Source organism: Tenrec ecaudatus, chromosome 10 (genome assembly GCF_050624435.1).
Source record: "Tenrec ecaudatus isolate mTenEca1 chromosome 10, mTenEca1.hap1, whole genome shotgun sequence".
NCBI classification, from domain to species: domain Eukaryota; kingdom Metazoa; phylum Chordata; class Mammalia; order Afrosoricida; family Tenrecidae; genus Tenrec; species Tenrec ecaudatus.
Window position 1 is genome coordinate 147,428,657 of NC_134539.1, and position 13,646 is coordinate 147,442,302.

At 39.9% G+C, this 13,646-nt stretch overlaps 1 protein-coding gene across 1 annotated transcript in view; it reads right to left on the bottom strand.

Annotated features, from left to right (window-relative positions):
* Window positions 1-10,616: 10,616 nt before the first annotated feature.
* The window catches only part of ABCA5 (ATP binding cassette subfamily A member 5), a 96,437-nt gene continuing 93,407 nt past the window's right edge, over window positions 10,617-13,646 (bottom strand). The window contains exon 39 of the mRNA XM_075562150.1: window positions 10,617-12,750. Coding sequence (XP_075418265.1) covers window positions 12,643-12,750 — 108 coding nt within the window. The 3' untranslated portion in view covers window positions 10,617-12,642. The remainder of the gene's footprint in view (window positions 12,751-13,646) is intronic.

Sequence of the window (13,646 nt, forward strand, 5' to 3'; positions counted from 1 at the left end):
AGTAATAGGAAATAGAGGAAAGAACTAGGAGCCATTTATAGAGGTCTAAATACAGGCATGTTCATGTATATTTATATTTAACTATGGGGAAATAGACCTATGCACATATGTTTCTGTTAAATATTAAAGTAGCAAACAGACATTGGGCCTCTACTCAAGTACTCCCTCAATGCAAGAACACTTTGTCTAAATAACCTAACATTCCATGATGTTCCCCTTCCCTACACGATTGCTAAAAACAAAATGGGTGCATAAGCAAATGTGGTGAAGAAAGCTGATGGTGCCCAGCTATCAAAAGATAGAGCATCTGGGGTCTTAAAGACTTGAAGATAAACAAGTGGCCATCTAGCTTAGAAGCAACAAAGTCCACATGGAAGAAGCACACCAGCCTGTGTGATCATGCGGTGTCGATGGAATCAGGTATCAAGCATCAAAGACCCAGAACAAAAAATCCTATCAATGTGAATGAGGGGGAGTGTGGAGTGGAGACTCAAAGTCCATCTGTAGATAATTGAACATCCTCTTACAGAAGGGTCACAAGGAAGAGATGAGCCAGTCAGAGTGTAGTATAGCACTGATGAAACATACAACTTTTCTCTAGTTCTTTGATGCTCCCCACTCCCCAATTCTCATGACCCCAATTCTGCCTTACAAATCAGGCTAGACCAGAGCATGCACACAGGTACAGATAAGAGCTGGAAACACAGGGAATCCAGGACAGATAAACCCCTCAGGACCAATAATGAAAATAGTGATACCAGGAGGGGAAGAGAAAGGTGGGGGGAGAAAAGGGGAAATGATCACCACGATCTACATATAACCCCCTCCCAGGGGGTGGACTGCAAATGAGTAAGTGAAAGGAGACAATGGTCAGTGTAAGACATGAAGGGTTCACGAGGGAAGGAGGGTAGGGAAGGGAGGGAAAAACTATTCACTTAAGCCAAGTATGAAAGAAGGAAAAAAACTTCAATAACATAACAAAACAAAGTATACTAATAAGGGAGAAAAAAATGAACAGACACCCAAGCACATATCAAATGCTACTCCTGAAGCTCTATTAGTTAAGTGGTTACAGTATTTAACTGCTAACTGAAGGGTTGGTGCTTTGAATGCTCCGAGTGATGCAGGAAGAACGTTGTGGCATCTGCTTCTGTAAATACTTCCACCCTTGGAAATCCTGTGGGGCAACTCCCAGCAGGGCCTCTGGATAACGTTATTCTGCAGTGGTTTCCAATGAGAACTGCATATTTCTCATAGTTAGCAAAGACTTAAGCTGAGTCTCACAGGAATGAACCTGGCCAAACAGATTTCACAATAAGTAAACCTTTGAAACCATATCTGCAGAAGCTTTCTCGGGGAGTCGTGAATTCACCTGGAGCATTCCAAGAAATAAAGGGAAAATAAAAAGTAGTCTTTGTGGGTAGGTTAAAACAACAACAATAACAACTCCATAATGAGCAACATTCTTTTTTTTATTCTTAATGGAATGTCTGCATAAGTAAGTGTGGTGAAGAAGGCTGAAGGTGCCCGGCTATCGAGAGATATAGTGTCTGGGGACTTAAAGGCTTGAAAGTAAACAAGCAGCCTTCTAGCCCAAAAGCAACAAAGCCCACATGGAAGCAGCACACCAACATGTGTGATCATGCAGGGTCAAGGAGACCAGGTTTCAAGCACCAAAGTCAGGGGGAAAAAATCATATCATCGTGAATGAGGAGAGTGCATGATGGGGACCCAATGCCCATCTGTAGACAGCTGGACATCCCTTCCAGAGGGATAGTTGGGAGGAGATGAGTCACTCAGAGTTCAGTGTAGTAAAATTGAAACTAACAACCTTCCTTTAGTTCTTAAACGCTTTCTCCCCCCAACTATCATGATTCCAATTCTACCTTGAAAACCTGGTTAGACCAGAGAATGTACAGCGGTACAGATGGGATCTGGAAACACAGGGAATCTAGGACAGATGAAACCCTCAGGACCAAGGGTGAGAGTGGCGATAGCGGGAGGGAAGTGAGGATAGAAAGGGGGAACTGATCTTTGGGATCTACATATAACCTCCTCTCTGGAGGATGGGCAACAGGAAAATGGGTGAAGGGAGACACTGGGTAGTGTAAGATAAGATATAATTTATAAATTATTAATGGTTCATGAGGGAGGGAGGAAAGGGAGGGAGGGGGAAGGAAAAAAGGAAAATGAGCTGATTCCAGGAACCCAAGTGGAAGGCAAATTTTGAGACTGATGAGGGCAATGAATGTATAAGTGTACTTTACTCAATTGATGTATGTATGGATTGTGATAAGAGTTGTATGAGCCCCAATAAAATGATTTTAAAAATTTTAAAATACTACCACTACTGTATTATTTCAGTAACTTGCAGTGTTTTGATGCTACCCACAAGGATTTCAGTGACATATTACTCTGAACTGAAAAGCCTAGTCCATCTGCAATGCTAAGGCAAATGGAGGAAATGATGCAGTAAGAAAGCTGAACAGTAAATTTCAAAGGTCAGCTTGAGAAGACAAAGTAAAATATTATAATGAAATGTGCAAATACCTAGAGTGGAGGGAGGGTGGGGTGGAAAGGGGGAACTGATGACAAGGATCTACATATAACCCCCTCCCTGGGGGATGGACAATAGAGAAATGAGTGATGGGAGACATTAGACCGTATAAGACATGACAAAATAATAACTTATAAGTTATGAAGGGTTCATGAGGGAGGGGTGCAGGGAAGGAGGGGAAAATGAGGAGCTGATACCAAGAGCTCATGTAGAAAGCAAATGTTTTGAGAATGATGATGGCAACAAATGTACAGATGTGCTTGACACAATGGATGGAAGGATGGATTGTGATAAGAGTTGTATGAGCCCCAATAAAATTATTTTTAAAAGAAGCCAAAAAAGAATACTAGACTAATAAAACTTAAACTGAAAGAACTAAAGAAAAAATTCAAGGCTTGAGTTGCAATATTTAAAGATTCTAAGAGCAACGTATTGAACGATGCAGACTTATCAAAAGGAGTCATTGTAGCAAAAAGAACTAGTCGACATTCACTCATTTCAAGAGTTAGCCTGTGAGCAAGAACCAGCGGCGTCAAAGGAAGAATTACAAGCTGCACTGAAAGCATTAACCAACACCAAGGCTCCAGGAATCGATGCAGTGCTGATGGAAATGTGTCTGCAAGCTGATGATGCACTAGAAGCACAAACTCATGTATGCCAGGAACTCAGAAGACACCGTCTTGGCCAACTGACTGGAAAAGATCCCTGTTTGTACCCATTCCAAAGAAAGATCACTGAACAGAATGTGCAAATTTTAGAACAATATCACATGCAATTAAAATGTTCCTGAAGATTATTCAATGGTTTCATCAGTACATTGACAGGGAGCTGCCAGAGATTCAGGTTGGATTCAGAAGAGGATGTAGAACAAGGGATATCATTGCTGAAGTCAGATGGATCTGAGCAGAGGATACCAGAAAGATGTTTATTTGTATTTCATTGAATATGTAAAGACATTTGACTTTCTGGATCGCAAAAAAAAATTGTGGATAGTTTTAAGAAGAATGGGAATTCCAGAACACATCATTGTGCGCATGTGGAACCTGTACAGGGATCAAGAGGCAATCTGTACACAGAACAAAGGAACACTGCATGGTTGAAAATCAGGACGGGATACACCCTCTCACCATACTTACTCAATTTGTATGCTGAGCAAATAACCAGAGGGAAAAAAATTCACTGCCATTGAATTGATTCCAACCGCTGGCTCTGCGGTTAGCAGCCCACCTGTAACCACTACACCACCAGGGCTTGTCTGCTAATCAGAGATGTTGTAGTATATGAAGAAGAGTATGACATCAGGGCTGGAGGAAGATTGATTAACAACCTGCGATATGCAGATGACACAACCTTGCTTGCTGAGAGTCAGGGAGACTTGAATCACTTGCTAATAAAGATCATGGGTTTCAGTCTTCAGTAGGGTTTATAATTCAATGCAAAAAAAAACCCATTTCCTCCCAATTGGACTGATAGGTAACATGATAAACAGACTAAATAGTGAGGGTGTGAAGGATTTCATCCTACTTGGATCCACAATGAATGCTCATGGAAACAGTAGTCAAGAGACCAAATGATAAATTACAATTGGACAAATCTGCACAAGACTTCTTTCAAGCACTTCACAGCAAGAATGTTACTGGAGGCCTAAGGGGCGCCTCACCCAAGCCACTTTTCCCATCACCTCATATGCATGTGGAAATCGGACATTGAATGAGGAAGACAGACGACGGATCAAGCGTTTGAATGATGCTCCTGGCAAAGAGCATCGAAAGTACCAGGGATTACTGAAAGAACGAAAAATCTGTCTCGGAAAAAGTACAGCCAGGTGCTCCTTAGAAGCCGGGATGGGGAGACTTGGTCTCACATACTTTGTCCCTGTTTTCAGGAGAGACCAGTCCTGGGAGAAGGGAACATGCTTGGTAAGGTAGAAGGCCAGTGAAAAAGAGAAAGGCTCTGGGCAAGATGGATTGACAGAGTGGCTTCAACAATGGGCTCAAACGAGAACATTTGAGAGAATGGTGCAGGGCCAGGTGGTATTTCCTTGTATTGTACGCAGGGTCGCCTTGAATTGGAACAACTCCATAGCACCCAACAACAACAGTGTACTGTTTGACTAATGGCCAGTAAAAATAGTTTTATAAGATATGCAAATTTGGGATCTTATCTTGACATTCAAGGACATCCCCTTGGAATTGATTATCCAAAGCCGACCCAGGGACCCACAGAGGAAATAAATGTGAACTGAATTGTGTAGGAAGCCTCCCGACGTTTTTGATCTTAGTAGTCTACAGTAACTTCCTGGTTACAGTTACGAATATCAGACTTAATGAAAAGGACACTTGTCCTTTAATGTTATGCAAATTTACCCTAACTTTGAAAGGACTGAACCAATCCCCAGTAGCAACCAATTCTTCACCACAACCACCTTCTGTGGTCGCACCTGCAGCTTTTAAATCATTGAAAAGGCATCAAGCCTTGTGTTGCACTAAAAAATAAGTCGAAATAAGAAACAATTGTGTCCGTGTTCACTTAACGGATAAATTCAACTTAAAGACAAATGCAGGAACGAATCTCTCTTACAATACCGTGACAGCCTGTAGTTGAGGAAAACATGAGAATGATCGCTGACTGCCCTAATCTCAGAGCAATTGTTTCTTATGATGTAGCCTTAGGCCCCCTCGCCATTTCTCAAATGAACCAGTACACGGGTATTTCGGGGCTCAGCAGAGTACAGCCTCCCCTTCTCCTAAACTGGCTCCAACTCAACTCTGCTCTGCAGCTGCTGCAGCTGCCTCAATCAGGCCTTTCCCAGATCTGGGAGGCACTTCTACAGACAGCCTTCTGCTGCCACCTGGCGGTGCCAGCGTCTTACCCATTGGTCTTCTCCTTCACTACACACCTGCAAGCATTCACTGTGCGCTTCCACCTGGCAGGATTAGAGACTGATGTGCCATGGTCACGGAGGTAGGTGGGTGGAAGATGGATGGATGGGTGTGTGGATGGGTGATGAGAGCTTTACTTGTCAAGGTAAAGACAGTGTTTCTGAATGACAGACTCTATCATTGCCACATTAAAAAAATCATTTTATTGGGGGCTTATACAACTCTTATCACTATCCATGTCAAGCACATTTGTACATTCGTTGCCCTCATCATTCTCAAAACACTTGCCCTCCACTTAAGCCCTTGGCATCAGGTCCTCATTTTCCTCCTCCCTCCTGAACCCTTGATAATTTATAAATTATTACTTTGCATTTCCAAACTGGGATTTTTTATAATTTGTTCAGAAAGGACACTAACCGAACCTGCTGCCATTGAGTCAACTCCAATTTGCAGAGATCCTATAGGATAGAGAATGGCTCTAAGATCATTCCTTCCACATGGTTTCTGGTAAGCACTGCCATGCAGCCTCTCTTACTCAGGGTTTAAAGATCCCACTGCCACTGCTACCCACCAGCCCAGTACTGTAAAGACACTGTTTCCCATCAGCTCATGGACAGCAGAAAGCTCAATAAACCCACTGTGGCCAAGCCAATTTCGACTCACAGTCGCCTTACAGGACCAAGTAGAACTGCCCCACCAGGTTCCCAGGGCTACCACAGCTCTCTCCCACAGAGCAGCTGGTGAGTTGGGCCTGACAACCTTGTCACTGTGCCAAGAGGGCTCCCACCCCTAACTTTCTAGTGATGTTGGTGAGCTCTCATGAGTTGGCCTGATTGTTTTGCATTTAGCACTCTGGTTTGGTTTCTGGCTCTGTGTAGCATGCCCACTCTGGGAGTCTTCTTCTGCCTTCCTGCTTCATGCACCACGATTACTCAGCATTGCCACTGGCTAGAGTGACTCACCGCTTTTCCCACCCCAGCCATGTGCACCCCACCTCCTGGGTCCCCTGTCAGAGTGTAAATCTCACACACCAGGAGAGCACTCTGAAATCAATAAATGTTCTTGCCCGTCTTTACATTCTGCCCTTAAAATCCAGTCTCAGACATGCTTCCCTAGCTCCAAGCAGACGTGACTAGCTCCCACAGCAACCGTGTGACATAGTCACCTTTCTCCCTGAGCAGGGACCACACAACTTTGGCTATGCTACTTTGTGGCTTCATCCTTGTTCCCAGCCCAGTGGCCGGAAGAGAGGTGGGTGCAGATGCTAGGATGGAGGCACGCAGGGACCATTAGAACTTCAATAGGGGGATGAGTCTATTCTGCAGACTCATTAATTTTGGCAGGAGTTTGGAGAATCATGGTTTTCAGGTTTGTCTATCAAGATGGAACTATCCCCAATGTGTTCTGTATTTTCCAAGCACTCTATTAATCTCTTAGGAGCTCAGCTTGTCTTACAAGCCCTGGGCTTGAGAGTTCTCTACTTTCCATTTGAAGAGAGGAGACTGCATTTTTCAGAGGCTTTGCCAGATAGTTTTAAATAATGCCTGTCTTTCACTTTCCAATGCCTCAATCAAGCTCACTTGTCAACACCTATCAGGATCATCCCCAGTCACGTTTTAACAAAGGTTAACTGCCTCCTTGAACCAGGATCTGACTGTGCTCCATCATTATAGCCGTCCAGGTACAAAATCTGCGCACAGCATCTGCTTCCTCAGATCAGTCTTGGTACTAGGAAATTTCCCAGAGAGTAGACTCAGAGATCAGAGTATAGATGGCCTTGTGGGGAGTGTGCTGGAATGACACCGTGGGCAAGGAAAGAATCTCGATTGGGAAGGAGAAAGTGGAGTGCAATGCAGTTTCCAGGGGAGCTCTTCCCCACACAAGTTCTTTAGAAGGAACAGCCTTTTGGAGTTTTCCGTAGTTGAGAGCAGACCAAACCTTCATACCCTTGTCAATCATCATCAAATGCAGGATGCTCTGGGAGACTGCTCCTTTCAGCGAAGGCCATCCTGTAATAGGGTTAACAGCTGAGGACTATTTCCTAGCAGCGCTCACAGTAACAGAAGTAAGTTCTTTGTCCCAAAGAAATATGAATGGTTCCTTCCAGCACCCATGAGAACCAGCACCCCGAGGCCATTCTGTGGAGGGTCTGGAATGACTAATTCCACTGCTAGACTCGAGCAGGCCCTTCTATTTGTGGGAACAGTGAAAGTAGTTTCCTTGTAGAGATTTAGTTCCTTATAGAGAGATTTTGGTAAACTGTGCTCTTTTTTCTATTGAACATTTCAGTTGCCTGCTTATTACTCCACATTACTAAACATCTAATGGTTCCCCCTTTCAAGTTTCAGTGTATTAAATTCATGAAAAGTTGATCAGCTTAATCTAAAGAGGTGACCCATTACATTGTCAAGGGTTGCGTGGGTGCATAGGAAGAATTGGCTCATTAACGTTCAAGTCTCATCTATTTTCACTTGTCAGATCTTATTGAATGCCCTTCAATATAATTTCTGTATTAAATGTATTTAGTATATTATTGTTTGGAATAGATAACACATCAGTACAGTTCAAAATTTAGTAAGGCATCATAATAAGAAATCTTGACTATGTTTGGATAAAATTTATTAAAAACTGCATCCCACAAAGCAACCGCACTCAGTGGCATGCAGCTGATTCCAATTCACGGTGACCCTATAGGGCAGGACGGACTGTCCCATAGGTTCCTAGACCATAAATCTTCAGGAGAGTAGAAAGCCTCATCTTTCTCTGGTGAAGTGGCTGGTGGTTTTAACCCACTGGCCTTGTGGTTAGCAACCCAACGCATAACCCGCCACATCACCAGGACCCTGTATAAGCGCGCAGATGGTGCTGAAGTGCTGAGGATGACCCTGAACGCACTGGACTGACACCGTGGCAACAATGGGCTCAGACATAGGAACAATTGCGAGGCTTGCTCGCTCAGGAACGGGGAGTCGATCATTCTATTACATACAGGATTTCTAGGAGTAGGAACCGACAACAGCACCTAACAAGTGTCAAATATTTGAGAAGCATTCAATCTGCTAAATCCAATAAAATATAAGGGAAAGTTACTGCTTTACATTTAGATAAAATATATGAGAAGATATACATGAATTAAACAAAAAGAAAAATCCAAACTCAGGGCCGAGTCAATTCTGACTCACAGTGATCCTATAGGACAGACTACAACTGTCCCTCGGGCGTTCAGAGACTCTTAAGTCTTTATGGGAGGAGACAGTCTCATCTTCCTCCCAAAGAGGTGCTGGTAGGTTCGAACTACTTACCTTGGAATGAACAACCCAGTGCACAACCCACAGTCCCACCTAATATCCTCATGTACAATCCTCAGGTTAAATTGAAAATGAATGTGGGTTAAAGAAATTAAGTAATACCAGGGTTCCTTTTAAACTGTAACCCTTCCCTCAGATACTAAAAAACAAAACAAAACACAAACAGTAACAATTTTAGTATTTTTAGTGCCAGTATATTTTTAATTTTTAATACGAGTCACTCTTAATTCAGTTATATAGCAAAGAATCCATTTCAGTATACAAAATGAAAGGTCTGTCTTAACTTTTAGATCTTATTAATATATTCATATTATTCTTAAAAGGTAGCATTGATAATTACTTACATATAAGACTTTATGGATTAAAAATAAGTAATTTTGCCATACAATTATAATAGTTGATATAAAAATTATTCACCTGAGAATAATGTCTTCCATCTTATGTAATGTTATTTCAGGAAATAAGATGAAAAATGTAAGCAGTATGAAAGATACATTAAAGATGAGAATTTCTATTCTTCAAAAATTAACACCTCTCAATAACAACTAACACCTCTCTATATACTACATGAAAATAGTCTCACTTTGACAAATTCAGTCAGATTGGAATGAGATGGTGACTGTAAGAATCGAAACAGTGACTCCTACTCTGCGTAGACTAAGTTGTGCTCCTATAAAGCCTGGTGATAGCACAAGCAACATGTCCGATTCTATTTTAATTAGCTATGAGGATCTGTCTTTCTTCCACTAGATTCTAAGTCATACATAAATTGGAAAGTAACCCTTGCTATCTAAAACACCCAAGTGAATGAGTCATAGGAAGCCCAATCAATATATGTTGAATTCTTTGCAAAAAAAAATGATTAAAATGACATGCTGAGATTATAGTCTTTGCCCATTAAAAAAGTTATAAATGAAAAGGTAGTTTTTATGAAGAACAAAATGGAAAATAACTACAAGTCCCCAGGGTGCAGCGTGAGATCTACTCATCTAACTGTTTTCCGTTATGACTACTTGTGTGATGCCTAAGCTCTGAGGCTTCTATTTGTCAGTGAGCCACGCTCACACTAACTGCACTGGGTCCATCCTGACTCGGTGACCCTGCAGCATAGAGGAGACTTACCCCTTTGGGTTTCTGAGGCTGCCCATCTTGAACGGAGCAGACCGTCTTATGTTTGTCCTGAGGATCAACTGGTGGTTTCACACCGCTAACCATCAAAATGCTAGCCTTGTGATCAGCAGCCGAACTCATAACCACCGTGTGTCAGGGCTCCCTCTCAGTAACCACGGTGACTCAGTAAAGCCTGGTCTTCACTTTCAAATTTGGTCCTGGGTAGAAAATATAAGCTGGGCGATGCTGGGGTTTTACCTTAACAATTTCCGAATACACATATTTATAATTATTTTGGTTTTGAGAAAAAAGCTTGAGATCAGAACTGTAAGACCTTTTGAAATAAAGTGCACACATGCAAAACCATGGAGATCACACTGCAAACACACACTTCACATTTAGCTTTTCTGCTTTTCCTTTGCCTCCCGCCTTCCGGCCGCTTCCTTTGCCAATTACTAGTTAAATTATAATTCTCACGAAAAGATTGTGTTACTCTGAGTGAGAATAGACCATTCCTGCAAATAATTCAATTTGTGACCAAAATATTGTCTATGTAAAAATTTAAAAAATAATTCCAATGTCTTTTTTTTTAAAAAAGGTTTACAAGAATATGTATTCATATGCAATATTAGTAAAGGAAACAAATAAATAAAATAGGTAAAAACATGATTAATTAGTCAGCATATTCTCAGCTTTCACTTTGCTGGGGAAATTTTTCAAATCAGTCACACACAATAAAGATTAAAATTATCAAATAAACTGTACAAAAGCAGGTAACGTGCTCTATTTTGGACTAACATTTCTTAAGTTATTTAAAGCCACTTTTTTCAATGTCTGTACTAACCAGTAAACTATGTGTTTATTAAACTTAATTTAGTGTTCAAAGTAATACATAGCTACAAAAATACTCTCAAAGAGAGACTTCTGGATATTGATATGAACAAAAGATCTAACGGATACCCCTTTAAGTGAACAGCACCGTGCGGCAATGAGTTGCTTAGAAACGCAATGTGCTATTTATCAATCTATGTACAGAGTAAAAATTTTCTTTCAACTCTGTCTTGAATAGTATCCACAGTACAGCGATCCTCAGGGAAAGATACAGAGAGAGTACCACGTGACAAATCTGAAATCAGTTTGCTATCATGAGGCAAACGTGAAACAATGATAAGACTAAAAAACAGTACCAACTAAATCTCACGTAGAGAAATGGTGCCACTGTGGGCTATAAGATCTAAGCAGAAACTGGTAAAGGGGCTCATTTAGATTCATGAGAAGACCCCTAGGGTAGCTGGCAAAATTAGGCATCTTTAAGAATGTGAACGTGTACAATTCCCAAAGCAATGAGAGTAAACATCAATCTTAATATGAAGAATGAAAAAAGAACGCTTTTTTCAACCAATTACTGCAACCTTAATCACAGTTGTCTTCTCTAATATCTTCATTCTTTAGTTAAAAGGTCATTCTATTTTATCTTCATTAAATAATAACTTCATTAAAAGGCCTTGCAATTTAAAGTAACTCAATACCAAATCCTTCCATTGTTACTCTTTAAAATCCCTTTGAATACAATCACCCCCCGATTTGTTTATGCAAATTTTCAGTTTTATTAATCTGGTTGCAGTATAATATGCAGTAGTGTTATTTCTACTAGAATGTACCTATAGCCCATATATGGATTATGTATGGAAGTATATCTAAGATTATATTAATTATAATTAACTATAACCTTACCTCAACTGGGTCATACAGTAAAGTTCTGGGTTTTTTTATTATAGGCAATAAGTATATTTTATTTCTAATTTTTATTGAATCTCCAAAAAGAGTCTTTTTTATGTCCTACCACATACCAAAGCAAATCTGCAGTTATATAATATTGTACTTCATGTTCCAGAGAGGAAAGCTATTTCAAATAACCAAGTTTATGGATAAACATGATTACCCAACTAAATTTTTATGCAAAGAATAAAATAAAAGGCACCGTTCTAAAGGAAGTGCTAAAATTTTCTTATAGCCTAATTCTACCACTTCTTTAGGTTATCTGCCATTCTGCTGACAAAAAGTCAAAGAATCAGATAATTGAAAAGAAAGATACTAGATACAGTCTTCCTTCAATTTTGCTGATCAAAACCTCTGCATTTTAGTTAAAGCAAGAGAAATGAAATTCAGATTCCTGTTATCAGTGTGTAAAACTTAACTGTCCATAAGTTTACTAAGGTCGATGAGTGCCCCCTGGTGGATGCCCCTTTCTGGAACCCTTCCAACAGCACTGAGATTGTCTAGTGATTCCATGTTTTATGTTTTTTAATGATGCCAATTTTCATACAGTTTCTATTAGAAAGTAAAAGGTAGAAGCCAGAAACTTTGATATGATGTCGTATTCTATGTATTATTATATGGTGGCATTATACATGTGATAAGATAACAAAGCCCTTAAAAATAAATGTAATTTCAAAATAAAATTTTATCATTATCCTTTCAAACCTCAAATTCAAAGGGTGTAAAAGCAAATACCCTACTTGACATACAGATTACAGTTAAATATGCTTCAGATACAAAACATGCAGGTTCTATTAATTATATGAAAATTTTATTTGCAGAAAGCAAAGCACAACCACAGCATTTCAATTAATGAGCTTAGTAAATCCGGTGAAATAAGCCTTTTCTTTATTCCATATGCTTTCATGGTTCTCCAAGTCACTACTTAAATAATACATCTTTTAAACCAGTGTTCAAACCAAGTGAATAATAAATACTTTCAACAAGGAAACTGGAGTAACACAATTCAAAATATCACTCTGTCTTCTTGTGTTCGTTGCCACCAAAGCGTGCTGTTGAAAGTGCTGCAACTACTGTCTTCTTCCTCTTGCTCCTTAGTGAGTTCCACAAAGACCTGAGGAGCAAAAGGACATGACGACAGCGTACCAAATTAAAATTACTTCAGAACTTTAAGTCTTTAATTATATGAATAACTCACTTATCAAATAATTGCTGATATTAATACTATTCAAAAAATAGTCATCTTCATCAATCACAAGCAAAGATCCATCTTACTCTAGAAGAGTATTAGACTCTTTATGATTAACATATGTATTGATCACTATCACAATATAAAAACAATCTAAAATATTCTGTAAACATAATTGTATGTATGCTAATATGACATGCCATCATCACATTCCACTTTCTCTTTTTCTTTTAAACTGAACTGTTCAAAATAAGCACAGGCCTTGAAGTTGTTAAAATTATATAAAATATTTAGAAATGTACTATAATATTTGTCTCTGGTTCACAATCTCTCTCCCTCTCCGATATAAACTTCAATGATTGATGAGTAAAAACTTTCATTTATAAAATATTTTATTTAACTTTTTATTAACAAGGTGAAGACACAGCTTACAAGGTTAATGCCTTAGATATATAAAGCACTGCTACAGTTAGCAAAATAAAAGAGAAGCCATCCAATTAAAAGCATGTAAGTATGCATTTCATGAAAGAGGATATGAAATGATCAACAAACACATGAAAAGATGCTCAATATCATTAAGCATTCAAAAACATCAAAGTCGCTGCTCTGGAGTTGGTTCTGAATCATAGCAACCCTGGAGGACAGGACAGAACTGCTCCTATGTTTCTGAGATTGTAACTCTTTACAGGAGGTAAAGCTGAGTCTTCCTCCTGACCAGTAAGCATGTTGCTGACGTTGTTAAGTGCAGATGAGTCAGTTCTGAATCACAGCGACCTTGAGGACAAGAGGACGAAGTCCTGCCTGATCCTGTGTCATCCTCA